Source organism: Larus michahellis, chromosome Z, assembly GCF_964199755.1.
Source record: "Larus michahellis chromosome Z, bLarMic1.1, whole genome shotgun sequence".
Lineage (NCBI taxonomy): Eukaryota > Metazoa > Chordata > Aves > Charadriiformes > Laridae > Larus > Larus michahellis.
The window spans coordinates 14,215,193-14,236,711 of NC_133930.1; the positions used below are offsets into that span (position 1 = coordinate 14,215,193).

Genomic DNA, 21,519 nt, shown 5'->3' on the forward strand with positions numbered 1-21,519 from the left:
GTAGTGCACATGCAAGTATATAAATTACAGCTCACTACCTCTTCCCACTGTCTTCAATAAAGCAATGTGTTAACTTTCATTGCGTCAGATCTTAATAAAAAATAAAATATTTTTTTCACAGTTGGCTGACTAAAACTGAGGTATTTGTCAAATCCCACTATGATAAACAGATTTGAAAAGAAACAAACACCAAACCTCAATTTATCATACTCATTTTAGCGTGCTCAAAAAAGCAAGAGCCAACCAAGTATCTCAGGAAAAAAACATACCACAGTCCTGTGGAAATACTCAGGAGCCCAAGCCTGTGTTTTAGCTCTGCCAACCATTTGCTAACTTGTATGGATTAAATTTGACTTCTCAGAGACTCAGTTTCTTCATTGGTACAACAGGGTATAATGGTAATAACAGTTCTAAGCTGAATTGGAGCTTGCAAGGGAGTCATATACATTCTTATTTTGTCCAACTTAACTGAAGACTGGGGACATACCAACATACCATTTACCATGAATAAACATATTCAGTCACAAGAATTTTATTCCAGTTTTGCCATTGTGGTTTCAACAGTGCTTCACTGAGCTTCTACCTAAAACTCCAAAAGTTCAAAGATTCAGACAGTATTATTTTATAAGGCTGATTTATTAATGTGAGGACTGGGTTTCTTTGAATGTTAAAAAGCTTATTTCAGCTGGGATCCATGCACTTTTCATACTGGATTTATTACTCTCTGGGAAATGAAATGGTTGTACAATTTGTTGCTTCATTTCCACTTGTGCATTTCCTTCAACTGACTTCCCTGGGTTTTTGTTTGATAGCTCTACTCAGATGAAAGTAACAATACTTTATGTTTGAACAGCAGCTTCCACTCTGATACCTTTACTTATTTTACAAAGGCACTCAGATACTTTGCCGACATGCAAAATACATTTACTGGCTGATTTTGTTAGCCACTAGCAAACAGGGCTTGAGTTTACCACGACACGTGATTTCAGCTGGCTGAACCCACACAGCTTGTGAGGACGAGGTTCAAGTTGAAGCCAGTCCTTACCCTATACTTGCACGTCCCTGCTTTGCAAGTCACCTGGTGCATTGTCAAAGAAGGGCTGAAACTGAGACCCAAAGCACAGTTAGAGGGCTGGGCTAATATGACAACACAGACAGGCTCATCAAGGCATTAGGTCATTCCTTGTCAATTTTTATGAAAATGAAGCATGTAGAAATAATTTTGTCGGTGTGAAATTGGTGGTAATACCAATGGCTGCTGCTCTGTGTTGCTCTACAAAACATACCAATGCTTTTCTACACACTTCGTGTTGGACAATCCAATCTAAAGTCTACAGGGTTTCTAGTCACTCTTATGTTTAAAGTTGCTCATCCTAGAAACTAATACTACTGAAACTTTAGTTAGATAGAAGCACTTAACCAGTAACATTTTAAATTTGTCCTAGTCCTCGTATTAAGTACTGTATACTAAATCTGTTAAATCTATTATATATATAAAAAGGAAATTCCAGTAAATTGTAATTTCATGTATTGCAGGTTGACTCTCTACTATGAACTATGACTCATTTATTGCTATCCAGGGATCTCTAAAATACCTGTTTATTATAATATAAAAGGTAGTACTCTTTATATAGTATGGTTTCCTTATTTCACCATCAAAGTTAAAATCAATAAAAGAAATGGATGTTGGGAAAGGAAGGAGAGAGGAAAAAAGACAGAAAGAAAATTTTGAACCAGAACAGGTTGCCAAAAAGCTCTTAATGTTCTTTTTTTCTAAGCACTGTTCAATAATGTCTGCTGCTCACTGAGAGCTAATAAAAGTATCACTGCTGAAGTTAAGCTAAGCCGTGAGACTGCTTTTTGTCTGTTTTCATTTTGTCTCACTGAATAGCTAATTCTCTTACAGGATTATCCTCATCTCTCACAGACTACATTATAAATGAAAGCATTAAATGATAACATAATTTTGGATCACCTCGTTTGGGGCCTGACCCCCCTCCCATTGAGGCAATTGGAACATTACTACTCATATGAAGAGAGGGCAGAATGAAGTCCTTATCTGGGAGGTTTCACAGAGAGCATGCCATACTCCAAAAAGAAAGATGAAACATGCAGATTGCTAAAGGCCAAAGGTCAGTTACGAGGTCAGTTCCCATCTCCAGGCAAAATGGTGAAAGTATTTGAAAACTGCACTGTGAAAAATAAGAATGAGATAGATATTAAAGCCACCAGGTGTAAGAAAATCCAACATGTGCTTCTAACTTCGCAACACAAGCTGTCAACATTTATTCTTGCTTTTTAAAGTCAATTAATAACTTAATTTAGATGTTTACTTCCTTTCTTAAGCTAGATAACTAAGATCAAGATTCTGTGGTATACAGTTCAATCTCAAACTGACATTAATCATGAGCAAATTTGCATTATACTGTAAGATTATTTTTCTCTACATTATACATCATTATTTGAAGCACACTTAAATTAGGAAACACTTTAGCAACACCATTACTGTGATTTTGTGGAAGTAACGCTGCTCTTAATTTTATTTCTCACCTAACAATTTTGTGTGTGTGTTGTACATAAAATAATTCCTGTACACTTAAAATGGCTTTCCAGGAAAAAAAAAATTAAAAGCCACAACATCTATAAACAAACTTCTTAAATTATATGTTTAGCATAAATGTATATAAATTTCCATTTACGGTATTTGTTCCTCTTAAAAGACAATATACTTAAAAAATCTCATGAAAGGTGCACTGAAAGGTAATTACTGAATATTTTAAACTGACTTTACCAACATTTAAAGCAAAAGTTTTCCTCTAAAAAGTCAAAGATGGTCTTTGGAAATTCCCCTGACTCTCTTCAAGTATCTTTTCAATAGTACAAACTTTTAAATGCTAAAAAACCTGAAGGCCACTGATTTCTCAAAAGTGGATGTTTTATGCGTTTCCCGTCATCATTCATTCCACGCTATTGAAACAGGCTGAATGGCGCTTAGTACCAGTGAGTTTGAATCGCTGAACAAGAAGCAAGTCCCAGCGTGTTTTTGAATATCTACAAGAAACATACAAAGAATCATAGCTGATTACGTTTTTCTCTGTTCTTGATAATGCTCCAGTTGCTTCTGAGAGATATGTTTGGTTCTTCCCCACCCTGGGAAGAGTACATCATGAATAGCTGTCTTTAAGAATCAGAAAATATGTGACGGCTTCACACCATGTCCCTTTTTAGAACAAACTCGCATGCTCGCACATTTTACCATTTATTTTAGAAAGCACAGGAATAGCGTTATATAATTATGCTTAGGCTTTTCAGATTTCCAGTCTGGAATACCTAACGAAGAAGCGCCTCCAGCCTGCCCTGCTCTGTGTGTGTGTGTGCGTGCGCGCCCACGATCCTCCAGTTCTTCCTGGCTTCTGATTTTGCATTTCTAACGAAGCTGAACTGACAAAGCGTGAAAGTGGTCTAAAAGGAAAAACAAAGAAAGTGACCCTGCTTTCACTGTGCCAAGACTAATCAATATTCAGAAGCTCCGCTTTCCCCTCTCTTCTGATGTGTTTTTATTTTTTTTCTCAGAGTTGGGTGAACAGTCTCCTCCCCTTTCCTTAAGTTGCGGTGATAGTAAGCTGCTGTGTTCCAGAGCACATGCAGATTGTCAGTTTTCTCTGTCTCCCGCTCGCTCCACTCTGCAGCTCGCTTCTATCTGCTGGGAAACCCCTACCTTACCTGCCACCACCCTGTTCCCAGAGAACCGAAGGTCTGAAAAGGTGAGACGATCGTTTCATTCGGTGGGTTCTGAGTAGGGAGTCTGAATTTTTCACTCTCTGCCTCTGTATGTTACTTCTATGTAACGATCCTTCTGGCTGTATCCATGTTGTTTCTTGATCTGAATGTAAGTTATAAAGGACAGATTATCTGCATTAATCATCTTGGAAAGAAAAGGCACTGTAAACGAATCTTTTTTTTTTTTTTTTTTTTTTTTTGCAAAATACTAAAACTAATTACTCTGAAAAAAACCCTGCTTGCACACAGTAGTCGTGTCCAAGCTAAAATACTCACTAATTTAAAAATCTAGCTGAGTCTTAGAATGTTTCCTCTCTGTAAAGAAGCACAACACGTAGCATTCTGTTAAAATTTGGAGACAATACTGCACCGAAGCGTCAAACTTGAAACATATGGTAGAAGCAGCAATCAAATCCCATCAAAATTAATTTGTTACAACACGGTATTTGCTTTAAAACAGACTGCTTGAAAACCCTGTGTATTTATATTCTAAGTGTTTCCTAAAAAAAGGACTTTTGGGCACTAGATTTATTAAAAGTAAGATGTTAGAGTCGGGCTGTGTATAAATGGAGTGAGATTTCAGTGGAAGCATCTAACTGTATCCATTTATTAATTTCTGATTTCTTCATAAAAACATGCCAGTGTATTAACTAAGTCCTCCGAAAATGGGATTCTCAGTCTAAAATTTTTCTGAAACCTTTCTGCAGCTCCATTATTAAATGAATTCATACCAGGCAGCCACCAAAGAAAAAGAAAAAAAAAAAAAGAAAAATAATGTCCTCGTGAAGGATTTTTAATATTAAAACATTTTAAGGTTGATTCAGTGTTTGATTTTGTAAAATCAGATTATATCTCCATAATTGCCGTCAGGTCAAGCTAAGCATTACTTTGCAATGTGAACTTGTATCACAGTCTGAAGCGTCAAGCTAAGTGGGATATAACTCCTGATGTTTTACAGATGTGCTCTGAATAGTTTATACACTTCAAAGATGAATGTTATCAACATAAAACTGTCAAAGGCATATCTTCTAAATAGAGGTTGAGGGATAAATAAACTATTCCTGCTGCGTTTTGACATGTGAAAAAGAGGAATTCAGCCAATGCATTCAACCATTTAAAACCATCTGAAATGCAGAACATTTTAAACCTATCAGTTTAAGCAAAATATTTCTCTTCAATGGTTAATGTGAAGGTGAGCCAGAATTTTTTTCAGATAAAATGGGCCTGCTAAACAGATGAAAAGCAAGCCTAACAGATAGTTTTAAATATTATAGCACCTTATGCTTCTACAGATTGTACCAATTTGACATTAGCGTATCTCTAGCAATTGCCAAAAACAAGTTACTCCTGGGTTTTACAGCATGACAGCAATTCAGATTAATCTCTGAAGACACGGGACACATCTGATCACTCCATGTAATCCTTCTTTCAAAGAGTTCTTTAACAGTCATTGAGGCTATTTATTAAAAACTGCAAGCAACAACTTCAATATTACAAATAATGTAAGTTTTACTGAAACATGAAGAATATTTACTTCCATGCAAACATATGGCTAATCATTCCTCTAAAATTTTACTGCAATATTTGGTATTTCTTGTCTTGCAGGTTTCTCTAGTACCTCCCACAGAAAAGTCTTCCATTTTTTGAAGGGATATTGACAGAAGTTATTTGTAGAAGAAAACTTTCTTGAAGATAGATGACTAAAGGTAACGGAGAAGAGCCAAAAACTGGAAGTAGGATGGAACGCATTCAACAAGGAGTCCGGAAACGTACACTTTTGGCTAAAAAAAAAGTGCAGAGCATAACAAAGGATGATGTTAAAAGTTATTTATTGAGGAATGCCTTTGTGCTCTTCACCGTTGTTGCCGTGGTTCTTGGTGAGTAATTTGTTCAATAGGAATATTCTGTTCTCCAGTGCATTTGACAATGACGATTTGCCTGAGCGATTTGCATTACAAATGAGATCCCAAATGCTTCTGCACTGATAAGAATGTTCTGGCTTGGAGAGTTTTGGCTTTGACAGCTGCGTGTTGAAGTTTAGGGAAGAGGCATTTTAGTTATTCTAGTATTCCTCAGCTGAATTTTGGTGAAAAAAAAAATAGCTAGTTTATGGATTCTTCTCTTAAAGAATCAGATTCAATAACTGAATTGAATGTTTTCAATGAAGTCTTTTTCTATGGAAGCCGTCTGCTGCGAATGCTCAGGACGTAACTTTCATTTACCTAATCTATGAAAAAATAACACCTTGCAATGACAAACAGAAATCCTCAATGAATGAAATGAAGTGACATTTCTACACAAAAGTATATATTAGAGCCTCAATCTTTTCAGCTTTCCTTTGATAAAAGCAAACCAATCAAACCTAAGTACAAGTTTATGCTCTCTCAGTCACTCACAATCTTACACATGCATCCTTCAGATGCAATTGGGGCAACAATGGCAATGCTACCTATTCAAAGGACTGCAAGATAGCACCTGATTAAATGCCTTTTTACAGTATACGGAGAGGAATCCAGGACATCAAACAGCATGTAGATTTGGAATGCACCAAAATGTAAATTTAAAATATTGCTAAACATTTTGATAAGAAAGAGAATCTTCAGAGCAAAACATACAATTTTTTAAACAAGTTTTCCTTTATATAATTACACAATCACTTTTGGTAATTTTCCCTTAACTACAGATTTTCTAAATGACACCATGTGTTTCATGAAATACCCTTCTTTATGGTGTGACCAAGAATATTATGGCTTTACTGTAACACTTTCATTTTTATTTTCTAATTTCTATGAATCTGCTCATGAAAACCCAAATGTTAGCACTTAAGGGTATATATCCTACACCTATGTAGGCCCTAATGTCCTTGATAATGCTGATCTATATAAATCTGCTTGCTATGGTTCTACAGCTTTTTTAGGAACTAAGATTTTAGGGCTTTAGCATTATTGTTGCTTGATACCACATCTGCAGGGTTCTTTTAAATCAATTTCAGGTTTGATGGTCTTTTTCTGGGAGACAACCATATTAATTTGCATATTGGTAAAATAAAGTAGTTTTTTGCTATAACAGAAACGTGAGTTTCTCATATTCATCAAGAGTATTTTATCACAAGTGCTTTTAATTCCTAAATTAGAATTTGTTCAATGCAAAAACCCCATTAATATCGGGGGTAAAAAATGTGGGCGTTTTTTCTACAGTGGTCATGAAAGGCAGAACAAATTATGCGGCTTTTGAAATACTGTCCAACCTCAAAGGAATGCAATTCTTAGATTGTTGCCTGTCTATACCGCACAAGACCAATGTGCTCTTGCAATTTTTTCACTGTCATCTAGCTCCAGTGTGACTCCTGTAAATTTGGCAAAGTGGGAACAGAAATGTAGGCTGGACAAGCGTTTTTACTGTTATTGCATGTTCCAGTTAGCTTTAGATGACTAGTGACAAACATCTGCCCACAGCTCCACTGCCACCTACAGCAATGGCAGAGTACCAGTAAGGCTGGAACACAAGTTAGGGAAATCATGAAAATGATGAGCTGGCTGCTCAAATTCTGCTCATGAACCTATAGACGTATCTGGTGTAATACGTGGAAAAACATCTCCTCATTACTATGAGAGAATACTACAAAATTTTGTTACATTTTTTATTTGTGGTGTAATTTTACAGTATATATATGATTAGAACAGTAAATTCACACTTGGTGGCTTATAAAAAGGTAAAATTTGGTTTTTTGAAGAGTTTTTTGCTGTTGTGGAAATATTCAGAAGTAGGGAACAGTTGGATAAGGAGTTTGGAAAACACTCAGCAGTTGAACTCCATCTGTCTAGTTTGGCAAGGACTAAATTGTTGTAATCTCTCAGTTTGGTGATCTGTGGAAAATCAGGCGGTGGGCTTGATCACTTTCCTAGCAAACAGTAACCAACATTGCGAAACTAACCCACCAATTAGCAGCACTGGCTGTTTCATCAGAGATGCTTGGATGTGAGTGTAGGTGGAAACCAAACTATACTCAGGCCAGGGTTGAATCATTTACAAAAAATGATGCTTAATACTCGCTGTAATCTAAACAGACACATTACACCAGTTTTTAGTTCTGTCAGTCGAGCAATTTTCATAAAGACTAAACTCAGGAAAAACAGAATTTTAGCTTTAAAGAGCAGAAATATTTCTTTCAGGCCTCTTTTGTCAAGGGACTGACATGAACAAGCCTATCTAATAGGGCATTTCCGATTTCTTTGCTGAGCAGGATTGATGCTGGTGGAGGTTAAGTGGATAGGATCATATGTCTTAGCCCAATTTCATGACTGTAGTTTATAACAGGCACTTGAGTTTGTGTCTGTGGAAACATGCACTTTGTAATGAAGTGGGTAGCTGCAACATGCATTTGTTTGAGAGTAGAGATTTTCTGGCATTCACATGATAGAGGAAAAATACAGCCATTTACCCTAACTTCTGCTGTTACTCTGATTCTGCACTGAATTCATTAGCTGCTATAATACAAACCCAATTAGTCTTTAGAAACCTAATGATGAATATGCGAGAAGTTATTCATGTTGAGAATCACTTCGCGCTATTCTGCATTTCCCCAGACCCTCAGGAAAGGTCCTTCTGAGTGCATACTCTGCATGGGCAGGGTCTGTCCAGCAGATCGTCATTATCACTGCAGTTGCTATTTTTAGTGAAATCTAAACTGCTTTCAAGTCCTTTAAGAAACTTCGAGAAAAGCATGGTTAATAAGTGAGTTGTGATGCAGTTTTTCAGATTCTTCTGGTACAGCTAGAAATATTAAATTAGTTTTCTGCAGTGGATCTTGGCAAGTGCCAACAGATGAGACCAATTATGTGAGGTGAATTTGGGAAGCTGACCACTGGTAAATTCAGAGTGTCACGGTGACCAGGAGCAATTTAAGGTAGGGTTGGGGTCATGGTGGCTCATGGAAAATCTGCAGGAAGTCTTACAAACTTTGAAGTGCTAGCCAAATTACTGGCAAAATCTCAGGCAGTGCCCTCTCTCCCACGCTACTTAGCTCCATCATCCTGTCCCCAAAATGCCTTCCTTTCAGATACCCTTCCTTCATCAGCCTGTCTTGATTCTCTGCTGCTTACCTCCCATTTTCCAAAAATGCCACAGGAGTCCAGACTTTACTCTGGCAGGACTCCCAAATGCCAAAGAATCTCCTGTGGATTCTGAACCTGTACAGAAGGAAAGATTGAGACACACAGAGCTGCTGAGCAGAGATCCTCAGAAGCTGTTCACAGAGACATACTGTTTTAGTTGAGGGGCTCGGCGAAGTAGAGGAAGGTTGTGGAGCAAGTATGACAAAAAGCAGTTTCTGCATCGTTAAGAAGCCATTATAGCTCCAAATCATTAGCTAAAATCCTTATTACGCTGCCGAAGTTATATGCTGCAGTTGTCCACTGGGACATTCAAGGGAGATGGGATGGATCCAGTTCTGTTCTCTGGTTGCCTGTCCACTGAAGGGAGCTCAAGACTGGCTGTGTCCTTGAACCCAGTCTTCTGTAATTGCGGGCAATCTCACAACAGATGTGAGATGTAGATTGGCCTATACAACATCTGCTCTACAACAGCATGCACCATATATAAGATTCCAAAACTTTCCAACACCTTTATAAAAAAAATCTAGTTAGAAGTACAGGAAGAAGACAGGAGAGATGAAGGCGTTGCTAATGTCCCCATGACCCTGAAAAAAGCAAAGAGTTAAATAAAGCCTGCAGATGATCCTTTATGATACAGAAGGCAAAAACCCCACAAAATCCCCTAAAATACCTGAACAGTGAAAAGCTGTCCAGAGTAGCAGATTCTCCTATCTCAACACACTCCTGTTTAGTTTAACAACAGTTTAAAATGAGCCCTAAGAGGTACAAGTCTGTAACCCACAGGTAGACAGAATCCTGGATAACGCCCACAAAAAAAAAAAAAACAACAACCCGGTCTCTTGTGTGTTGAAGTGACATCTTTTCTACTACTGTCAGATCCCCTATATCCATTGAAGACTGAGGCTGACATACCCAGAGAAGAGTATTTGACCCCATTACACACTGACAATGAACATGATGACAGTGCCTAAGGCAGCCTTGGTAAAATTTGCATGAGAACAAAGCAAAGATCCATCACTATAGGAGAAACAGCTGTGGGAGGTGGGTCCTAGGTGAAAGAATATGTTAAAACATAATTAGGGGAGAAATGTGGTACCGTACAAAAGATCAAGATACAAGAAAATCAAGACAGTTTGGGGACAGCTAAGGAGAAATTAATTCTATTTACATTGAACTCAGGGGCTGCCTCTGCCCCAGTGCTCGCCTAAAGAGCCTGCCCAGCACAATTGCTTTCCCACTGAGTGACAAAACCTTCCTAAGTAATATTCTGAAAAAATTGCTACGCAAAACCTGAATTCTTTTTTGACTTAAGAAACAGTTACAATTGGGGGGAAAGGAACAACACAAAACAACCAACCAACCAAAAACCATAAAAAGACACTGTAAGATCCAGAGTAACACTTAAAAATTCAAAGGAGGTGATGCTTTTCAAAAAGCAGAAGAAGTATAGAAATAAAAAGTGCTTTCCTTCTGTGATTAAGTAGCTAGTAATATAAGTCAGGCTGCGAAATATGAACAGTACAGTACTGTAGCAGTTACTTGCAAAATAAAATTATGATATTATCACAGTCTTAATTTGTTAATGTACGATCTGGTATTACTGAAATGAAACAGCACTGGTTGTTGGACATAGGTGGTACTGAGTAACAATAAACTTGGCTACTTTGTGAATCACAATTGTGTATTCTGGAGACAGCAGCTGTGCATATATGCACAGTAAAGATACAAAATGTGCTAAATGTAGCCTTGCTACAACAAAACAATGCAGAGAAACATACACTCACTGAAAAACGGAAGGTGAGACTCTCACAAACCTCTCTAGAAATTAAATTTTAATTTATTTATGTAATACCACTTCTTACAATACAGATTTCAAGGCTGTCCTGGATGGAATGCAGGACAGTAACCGCATGAGACATTTAGGATGTTTATGTGGTTTGTCAGAGATTTTACAAGAAAATTCCCCAAATGCCTGTAGAATATGATGATCATGCTATCAAAAGCCATGTTACAACAGTAACAGTGGTCATCCCAAAGACTGCAAAAAAAAATATAAATTTGTGTTGAGCATCAAAGGGGACTAAAAAGATGTTTTAGCATCAAATGAACTAGTATTAGGGCTTGCCAGTCCTTTCCTCTTTTCAGTAGGCAGGCACTGTAGTCACTATGGTGACAGCAGAGCAGTACAAAATCATAAGCAAGGTGCCAATGATTTGTATGCTGAGTAAATGTTTAACGTTGTTAGATCCTTACTAGCTCCCTAGCTATTTTAAAGCCAGAATGAGTTGTCATCTGCACTGGAATGCTTTTGAGTTGGCCACGATGAAGGTGTAGCTGAAGGTGGTATGTTCAGTTGTTTATGAATTCCTGAAACTTTCATTCATGTGGCTGAAATTTCTCACATAATTTCTTGAAATAACCAGGCATCTAAAAGCTTCTGGGGATTTTATGATACCAAAGAAAAAAATGTTTTTATAAAATACTTGTCTTTTTAGGTGAATCAAGATAAAGTACATTTGAAAAACTCTACAAAAAATCTAATACTAATGAGAGAGAAATAAAGAAATTAGATCTTCTGGATGTTAATAAGGCTGCAAAAAAAAGTAAGGTATAAATGCAGGCATTGTGATAATTTGTACTGTGGCATTGACTTCTAGATCAGCAGCTGAAAGATATTGACTTTTTTATTTTTTTTACGCCTTGTTAAAAAAAATCAGGTGTCTGGAACCACCACCAACATAAAATAATCCATGCAGTCACATTAGTTGTGTATATCCTCCTTCCATCCTTCCAATTCCTTTCATCTAGTGTGCATTCCCATTCAGTTTCAAATTACAACTCGGCTTCTTTGGGATTTAGCGTATTTTGTCATATATTTGTTCGTCAGCATATTACAGCTCAGTTCAGCCTGGAGCTTTGAAGCAATAAGGCAATGTAAGTGTAATATTAAAAAAATACTAAGGAGCTAAGAGATTTCTTCCTCCCATACTAATTTGTCCCAGCTGTGTTGTTCATAGAATATACTATGGTGTCTACTGTGTATATTAGAAAACAACTAGGGTCCTGACCAAGGAGTTTTAAATTAGTCATTGATACAAAAAAAAAAAAAATAGAGGATATGGAATTGGGAAGAAACAACAGAAAACAGGGAAAGAAAAAATGGAAATTATTCCAGAGAAATTATACTAAAAGTCAGATTATTCCATTTATTATGTCAACCCAAGTTGCACTGACACTGTACTTTTAATCAACAGGATGAAACCAGGGGTGTGCAACTTTTTAATATACATACAATTTTGAGGATAGATGTTATAAGGCATTTTTTAACAAAAGAGGAACATAATACGTCCAGTGAACTGTACAACAGTGAAAAGGAAAACAGTTAAAAGCAGGAAAAGAGGTAAAGAAAACCACAAGGATAACAGGAGAATCAGGAGGGTAAGAAAGTGTTACCATTACTCATATTTTGTGGTTGTCCTCCCATATGTCCACCTTTTCAATTCTTGTTCAATTCTGTACACTGAAGAGGCACCTTTTCTTGCTTGAAATTTGAGATGTCTATGTATTTTCTATTGGCATGGATAGAAGATCATAAACGGAAATCAGCTTGACAGTTAGGAAGTGTGTGCTTGATTTTCACCATTTACTGTAGCTTGGCATAACTGAAAATTCTCTTATTCAAAAAAAGTCTGTAAAAGATGGGACTTAAGTGTTAAGCATTATTTACACTGAAACATAAGCTGGTGCCTCAAAATGGCCCTAGCGAATGCTCTGGGTCTACTATTCAGAAGGACTAAATTAAAATGAGAATAAAATTGCCTTTGCATGAATATAGCAGGACCGCTAATCAGGGAATTCCTGGGAGTACTAACTAAAGGCAGTAGATAAATAAGGCTACTGCATATATTTTGATGTCAAGAAACAGAAGATGCATATCTCAGAGCTGAGTGTCTTTTTGGTGCATGAGCGAGGGCTAGAAGACTCAAAAGGGTAACACCACAAGTCCACAAACTATGCACATAACTGCCTAAAACTTGCTAGGAGGTAAAAAACCCCAGCAAACAAACAGGTTTGCATTCCTACTCCCACTCCTTTCTGAATGAGTCTGGACCATGCCAGATATTTTCACCCAGTCAAGATCCAGAAGCACAAGAGCCCTCACCTTGGGAATGGTGTCAGCAGCACTTGAGGAATTGGCTTACTCTTTTCCTTTCAAAAGGCAACTTAGAGGAGGATGCAATTCCACCATCCTTTTCCAAGTTGTGTCATAGGCAGAAGGAAATGCAAGACTTCTAGAGGCAAATACATATGCCAAGAGAGCAAAAGGCGGCATGATGTTTAAACCTCATGGCTAAAACACTCATCTGTAACAGGGAGCCCCAGGTTGTCAAGTAATCCTTTGAGCAAGAACAGGAACACAGGGCATCCCAAATCCAAGTGATTCTCTGCATGTGTTGGTTGTGTTCAGTTTCTAGATCTGCAGGACTTAGCTTGGAATTAGGCAAATAGCTGTTTGGGTCATGGCAATCCCTAGAAAAACACAAGCAGAACAGTGAAAAGTGAGGGATCTTCCAAAAACGAACAGACAAGTCCCCATTGACTATACAGATTTCCAGAAATAAGCTTTTTTTTATCTAGACAGACTCTGAAGCTCACAATTTGGACTTGGGTACTTACTATGTAATTAAGTATTGTTCCAGGTGCCAGTTTCCCTTTGCCGTTTTTGTGGCCTTTAAGATAGGGAAATTCTGCCATTCTGAATAACACCTAACAGTGAGAAGAGATGTATCATAACCTATATGGAGGCTACATCTAAATTAATTATCTATGCTACAACATATCCTTCAGATGTGTTAAGTCTATTTAATGAACTGAAATAAAACATTTTTGGAAATTCATGTTTTGAACGAGGCTCTTGACCAGAAAACTAAATAGATGGAAGGTTTTATTTATGAATAGTTTCATAGTCATATTGAGGTTTTTAGGGATGAAGTGGGTCAGGTAACAAAAATCAAACAGCTAGGGGCTGAAAGCATCCTAGCTTATCTTTTTAAAAAGACCATAACATGATTCCATGAATTTCAGTGATGAACCTGATATCCTTATCAAAAGAATTCACTGAATGATAAATCAAACATAAATAAAGGGTTCCGGTAGTGCTTACACCTGATATGGCAAAAATCTTGTATTCTGTAACAGGAAATGCTTCCTCTCAGTCTGTCCAGGTTGTTTCCATGTGTCAGCAAGATACTGGATAAAAAAGATTCTTTAAAACCTTTTACAAAGTCTGCCACGTGAGTTATGTTCCATGACCCAAACAGTTCTGGCATAGGCATATCTTGATTCAATAAAATACTTAATCCTCAGTGGCAAACATCTCAGTTACAGATTTAGACTATCAGCACTAAGCTAAATTAACAGGTGGTTTTGTAGGAATGAAAAGTTGGGCTAGCTCCATAGAGATATGAATGCATAATTTGAATGTCCCGCAAATGATGGTGTAAAACTGCACACCAAGGAAGCCAAGCTTACAATGAACCTTTGTAGTGTATGTCAAAGGTGGAATTAGAAAAAAAACAAACAAATAAAGGCAACTATCAAGGTCTAACCTCAGGCTCTCTATTAAACTAGAAGTTATTCAGAGTAGAGCTCTGCTTTCTGAGCATGTTTGCACGAAGTTCTTGGCACTGAGGGATCTCAGTCTCATTGACCGCAATTCCTCAGTGTTACTATACTGTAAAAATACAAAATAATACAGATGGGCAGCTGAAACTGTAGTAGAGAAAAACAGAATTCAGTGCTGTTAAGGACTATGTCAGCTTCCAGTTGAGGAAAAACAGGAGAGAAAGAAATGTAAAGGTAAGAAAGGAACTATGTAAACTTTAAGAGAGCAGCTTTGTTATCTGTTGGGAACTATTCCTTATGCGAGCAAAAACATTAACATTAGTCAAGAAAGTGAAGCAGCAAAGTAAACCCAAGCATGAAAAGAACAGTTATTACAGTAACTTTGTAAAGCACTGGGTGGTACCATAATTCTAAATATTACTTTACAAAAAATAATCTGGCATATATTGTGAATGTCTGATCTTTTTTCTAAGCATAGTAAGAGAGAATTCCTGAATTTTTATGGAATTATTTGTTATTTTGGGGATCACAAGTATTTTTTCTATAGCTCAGAGACTAATAAGAGTACATAAACTAGCAGTAGTTTGTCTTTCAATAAAGTCTTTTGTCTAAGGATGAAATCAGAAATAATGTCTCTATTCCATAAAGAGCAGTCTGCTTCAGGGCCAGTAGTGAAAACTTCTTCATTCCATATCCTCCAGGAATGGCCTGCGATTGCTTGTCTTATAAATAATAACAAAAGAGAAATCAAAGATGATAAATAAATACAGAAACTGTTCAAGGAAAACAAGGAAAAAATTAAGAAAAAATTTGAAGGCAGAGAAGCGTAAGTCGGACAAAAGGAGAACAATATTTTGGACATGTTCTCAAAGGAAGAGAATTACCTCCTAATTGGGGAAGAAGGGCAAATGAACGAAATAACTTGAGAGAGAAGGGAAAAAATGTATCAGTGTAACACTAGAGCCAAGAAGCAGCAAAAGACAGATTTCAGTGATTTTTATAAAAAATTTTGAACAGCACTCAGATGCTGTTATATCCTCAGATTTGGTATAAGAAGCAGCCTCATTTAGGTGGTACCTCATAGAACAGTGATTTTACTCATTCCTTAGTTACATCAGTTCTTCCTTACAGCTTCAGGCTCCCCACGAATACTATAAAATGCTTCTGGATCTCTGCAAATTGTAACTGAATAGTGATGTTAGAAGTCTGGTGTGATTTTTTGGGAAGGTAATAGCTCTCACCACATAAAGCGAATCGTCAGGGATTCAGGTCCCTTCAGGGTTCGGGAGGCAGGTGTTCCAGACACACAGCGACTGCAGCACCGCGGCTCTGTCTCTCCTCAGGGCAGCTGAGAGCGCCGTGGCACTCTCATGACCCTTGAGCAAAGGTAACACACTGACTTCTCTTCTGATGCAGGGAACAACTCTTTGACATCAGTGTAGCTCTTCACTACACATTGGCTTTTCTCTGGACTTGTCTCTTTTTACAGCCTTAGAATTCTGTCCAGGTGGAATTGGAGGATTTTTTTGCCTGATGTTTTCTGATCTTTCACAGCTTAATTGAGGCGGGAGTTTCAGCTAAATTTCTTGATAGCTGGAGGTTTCAGAGAGCCTCAGTGGTCATGTGTGCATGCACAGTAGACTCTGCAGCATGTAGGCAATAACTTTAGCACTCCCAGAAAGTGTCAGGCCTGCCACAAATCAGTACGTGCCATCCAGAACTACCATGGGTGGTGGACATTAAGTATTGTGCATCCTGACTGAAGAAGATACGTGTTTTGTATACAGATAAACCAGGTAGTTCATTCTTCCCAACAGAATTAATTCAAGTTGTAAGGTCTCACTTTGCTGCTAGAACCACCCCATGACACAATATATCATATCATTGGGCTCTTCTGCTTCCCCATCATGACTAAGATATCTAGTTCTTCTACAGTCCTTCTCCTGTGACTCTCCTCGTGATATCTCTCAAGCAAAGGAGAGGTAGCCATTTGTGTCCAAATTAGCCCATATTCCACTTCAATATAGCCACCTATAAGAGCTACTTAGAGCACACGTCCTTAAGCTCTCTAGTGCTGTGGCATCATCCAGTTAAAAGAGAAGGAACATACCACACAAAAATATATACACTTGTACACATGAGATTCTCTGCTGGGTCGATGTCAAATGAGCCCTGTAGTAGATGAATAACAGCTAGTTTATCAAGCCAACTGATACTTGGTCATCTTCAGGTCTGAAACAGAGAAGCAAGTTCATGTGGAAAACATTTGCTCTAAATCTAGCCTCAGAAGAAGAGAATTAAAGGAAGTTTAAGCTATGTATTAGCTCAAATTCTGTATTGCCACAGGAGGAGTGACTGGTTACTTAAGGGTATGTTTCTGTGATTGATTAAGCCGATCTTACCTTCGCCTCTGGCTGCATATTTTGACCCCCAAGTATTTGTTTTCCTCCTTTGACATCACACCAGCACCACCATCATCTAGCACATCAGTAAAGCTGTCCAGGGCACTAATCTGGCAGAAATCTAACCCAATAAAAAATAGTTCCTTCCTTGTTTAGCACCCAAATAAGCTCATCTCAGTATATGACAAGTACAAGTGCATTGAAGTAAGGAGTCCGGGTTTGTCTAGTGTGGAGAAAAGGAGGCTGAGGGGAGACCTCATTGCTCTCTACAGCTCCCTGAGGAGGGACATGGAGAGGGAGTGCTGAGCTCTTCTCCCTCATACCCAGTGACAGGACACACGAGAATGGTTCAAAGCTGCACCAGGGGAGGTTTAGACTGGACATTGGGAAGCATTTCTTTACCGAGAGGGTGGTCACACACTGGAACAGGCTTCCTAGAGAGCTGTTCGATGCCCCAAGGCTGTCAGTGTTACAGAGGCATTTGGACAATGCCCTTAACAACATGCTTTAACTTCAGATCGGCCCTGAAGTGGTCTGGGAGGTGAACTAGATGATTGTTGTAGCTCCATTCCATTCCATTCAAAAGATCAGCTTAAATTGTAGTCTCTTTCTAGCTGTAGCAATTTGATGCTTTCCATAGCATTATTGCCCTCAGTTTGATTCCATACATGCCCTACCTTTCCTTAGCTATTTGCCTACCACAGGACTTGGACAAAAGAGCCTGTAACTGTTTCCCCTCAACCAAGGGCATTTCTCCTTTTTTGGAATAAAGACTCATAAACGGCTTTTTAGGTTACCCCATCAAATATACTTTGCATGAAGGACCTTTAAAGAGAGTCATAATCTTACACCTTTAGGATAAAAAAGGTCAAAGAGATGTAATAAGACAGCACTGTGACCGTATAATACAAGAAGTAGTTCTCAAATGTTTAGGACTGCTGCAGTCCTAAATTAAATTAATTGAGTAGAAAAAGTAGTTAGCTACTAAACAATAAGTAGCATAATTAGAGCTAATCTTTAAGATAAACTTATCAAAAGTAACATAACAATCACAAAAAAAAAAGTCTGCTGCAGTATTTAGGTATTGAATATTTCAGTTAGGTACACAGTATTTAGGTTCACCAAAATGGTTTCAAAGGGAACATACCTCCCTACCTACAAAAGGAAGACCAGAAGGAAGAAAGGAGCAGGTGCTGTAGAAGGGGGGTGAGGGTGGGGTGAAGGTTCAACATAAAATTGTGAAACAAAAAAAAGATGAAATCAAAAGCATGCAAGTGAATTCGTGAGTCTGTAGTTCTTGTGGCAAGCAAAGCAAGAGATTAAGAACAATTGTGATTTTGTCGGCAACTTGAAGTATTTCTTATCACTAAAGAAGTTATTTATCTGTCTGTCTCAAGTAAATACAGTTGTGGCCTTATCTAAACGGGTTGTTAGAAGAAAAGGTGTCAGAACAAAATGGTAAATTAAGCAGAAACAAATGACCCAAGGAACAGAAGCATTCATTCCAGGGCTCTGCAGGACCAGAAGAATGAAATGGCTGTGCGGCTAATAAAAACATACAACGTGCCATTAAACTGGTAGGAGCCTGATTCTCTCACTGGCTCCAGCCCGATTTCTGTTATAGAACAAAATGTTATTTGCCTGCTGGTTACAAGGTTTTCTGGAAGAGCACTATTAACAGCTGTTACTTCTGTGCACCTTTCCACCTATCTTTTCCAGTTATTATGAAGTCTTCTATTTCCTGCTGGAAAAGAAAAAGTAAGTCTGTACCTCATCTGTGAAAAACAAGGATATTGATACAGACCTCATTTGACAGTGTTTTGAGATTTACTGGTAAAAAGCAGAAGTATATGTAACTCTATATTGGTGTGTTCTTTTTGAACTGGCAAGCGCTAATACGGAAAACACAGCTCTTGCACTGTCATGAATAAACCACCTAGTGATCTCCTCTTGAAATACGCTAGGAGTGACTTTTATCAGTTAAAAAGTAAAACTGCTAGATTTTCTACTTTCTGCATAAAAATACAGTAGAGAGAATGGACATTTAAAAACATATGAACGCCAAATGATGGTATGGTCTCAATTCCTGTGTGTTCCTGAACTAAGATAGAGACCAGAAGCACATAAGGATTCGTTTTAAAAACTGAGACTTCACTTACTTAACAAAACTGCTGTTATTGTTCACTTAAAAACATCATGCCAATTAGGAGCTCCCTTATTCTCTTAACATTACGGATTATTTGAAGTAGTGAAAAAACACAATCCTCTCTATTAATTTTTTTTTAAATCTAATTCTTCTAAGTAGGCCAAGGAGGAGGATAGACTTTAGCTTTCCTAAAGTCCTTGAATGAGCGTTTAGATCTGAGTAAAGCTTCACCTCTCATCTTCTAAGAGTTACGGTTCTTTTTTTTTTTTTTTTTAATGATGTGGTGTTTTAAACCCATGTGTAGGTGAGCAACCTATTTCATCTAGGCAACACAAAGAATCACGTGAAATAGCCCTCTAACATTGTGAGAACAAGGCATTTTCTAAAACAATTAAGAACTTCATTTTCTCCATGCAGGATTTCAAAGTTCATTTTCAAATTCAATTTAGGATATTATATATAAGTTGATGATACTCTGGTAGATCAGTACAACATTATTTTTTTAAAAAAACAACCAAACAAAAAAGAACCTTTCTGCTTAAGGCCCTGATTTTAATGCTCACTTCATCACACATTGATGTTAATTCATTTAAGAAATTTTATATAGAATGTTGTATGTTTCTTAGCAATTACAGGTATACCCGTAGTTTTTAAACCCTGTCAAGAAGACTTTATTGTTTCCTTTCTGGTACTGCAGCCTAAAAGTGAAAACTCTAGTCCATTCATCAGTGTCTTCCTATTTTAGGAATACGCAATCCCAAATCATATCTACCATTTTTTCATCACATTCCCATGACTGTCAGAATTATTTTCATCTTCTTCTCTCAAGTTTTAGATCCTCTGTGCACTGTATTCATACAGATTTAATTTTATTTTTAACATCTGCATTGGAATAAAAATGCAATAAAATGGTTTAGTTCAAGAATTGTTCTTATTGTCATCAGGATTATCTGCAAATCAAATTTTCCATAAATTTAATTATATCACTAACAAGAAGACCTCAAAAATCTTTTTATAACTCTAATCTGATTTGCTTCTTCATTATGAACTGTATAAATTATTGAGCAATATGGTTCTGTTACAGAACTATACACATGCATAGAATTCAGCTTAACTTAAAAAAGCAGTACTGATTTTTGTCCAGAAAAAGCCTAACAAATTCTGTCGAGAAATCAACTCTTCCCTGCAGTGCAAAAATGGTATAACATTTACTGTTTGAGAAGTCAGGCTCTGATAGCATTGATTGGTTGTTCTTTTCTGTTACAAAGGGTAGACAGAAACCTGCACAACAGGTTGTGGGAGGTTGTTTCACACAAGGCTTTGTTTCATTACAATTTTCAGAATTAATCAGAAACTTGAAACTTTTACTGAGAAAGGCCAGCTCTAGTATTTAAACTTCTCACTCTTGCTTGTGGAGGGTGCTAAGCACTACAACTCTTACCACACACAAAGACGTGGACACACACCTTCCAAAGGTTTAGTACCTCCTACCAGGTCTCACTTCCCAAATTTATTTTGACACTTCGTCATTGTGTCCATCTTTAAGTCATCATTGTATGCTGTTTTCTCACTGTTTAAAACCTGTGAATGTTGGTTCTGAGAAATTAATTCAATGAAGTCAAAGCTACCTTGCCAAGTCTGACTTTTCTTTTTCAAGTTCATAATTTTTGTTGATAAAACTTTGTCAGACAGCCTGTAATATCCAGTATCTAGGTATTTAAACTCAGAACAGAACATAAAGTTTCATCACCATATATCCTAAATCGAGAGACTGGTAAAATCATGCTGTTCTGTTTTCATTGTCACAGAATACATTCAGGGAATAATTTGCTTAAATTGCTTCTTGCACTGCTAAGGTCACTGTGTGAACACAATTGCCAGAAACGTCTGTGAAGCAACTACTACTATACCTATTTTACAAGTAGGGAAACAGAGTCAGAGAAAGGTTCTTACCGCTTAGGCACAACTGCGTATAAATTAACAGCAGTGCTAAGATCAAGGCTGAAGAATTAGTAACTATCGTGTGTTTGACCCAGTTCACCAGAATACACTACCAGGGCACATTTTTTCCACATCGCAGAAATTCTTTTTGTAAACTGTAGTGCTGGGCAACCCTGTAATTATGCACAGAGCGCTTTAGGACAAAAAAAGCAATAATTTTTGGCTCAACAGGTTTGCATGGAGCTTCAGAAACTTACTCTCACTACCGATAATATTCATTCAAACAGCCATCTACTCAAGCCCTGATTCTCTCTTAGGCCACTTTGTGCTGTTTGAACAGTAGTGGACCAGATAATCAAGCCCTTATAGCATAGCATAAGGACTAGTTCTTATAGCAGCCTCAGAAACCCTTACTAACTTCAGTGAGGCTTTGTACTAGTGCAGAGATTAATTCATGTGGAACTAATTGCAGGACTGTGGCCTAAGTAAGAAGCTGGTCTAGCTCTATTTG

The 21,519-nt window shown here is 37.5% G+C and overlaps 1 protein-coding gene across 1 annotated transcript in view; it reads left to right on the top strand.

Annotated features, from left to right (window-relative positions):
* The first annotated feature begins 3,332 nt into the window (after positions 1 to 3,332).
* SLC1A3 (solute carrier family 1 member 3) overlaps positions 3,333 to 21,519 on the top strand; it is a 67,059-nt gene continuing 48,872 nt past the window's right edge. The window contains exons 1-2 of the mRNA XM_074569662.1: positions 3,333 to 3,764; positions 5,386 to 5,657. Coding sequence (XP_074425763.1) covers positions 5,477 to 5,657 — 181 coding nt within the window. The 5' untranslated portion in view covers positions 3,333 to 3,764; positions 5,386 to 5,476. The remainder of the gene's footprint in view (positions 3,765 to 5,385; positions 5,658 to 21,519) is intronic.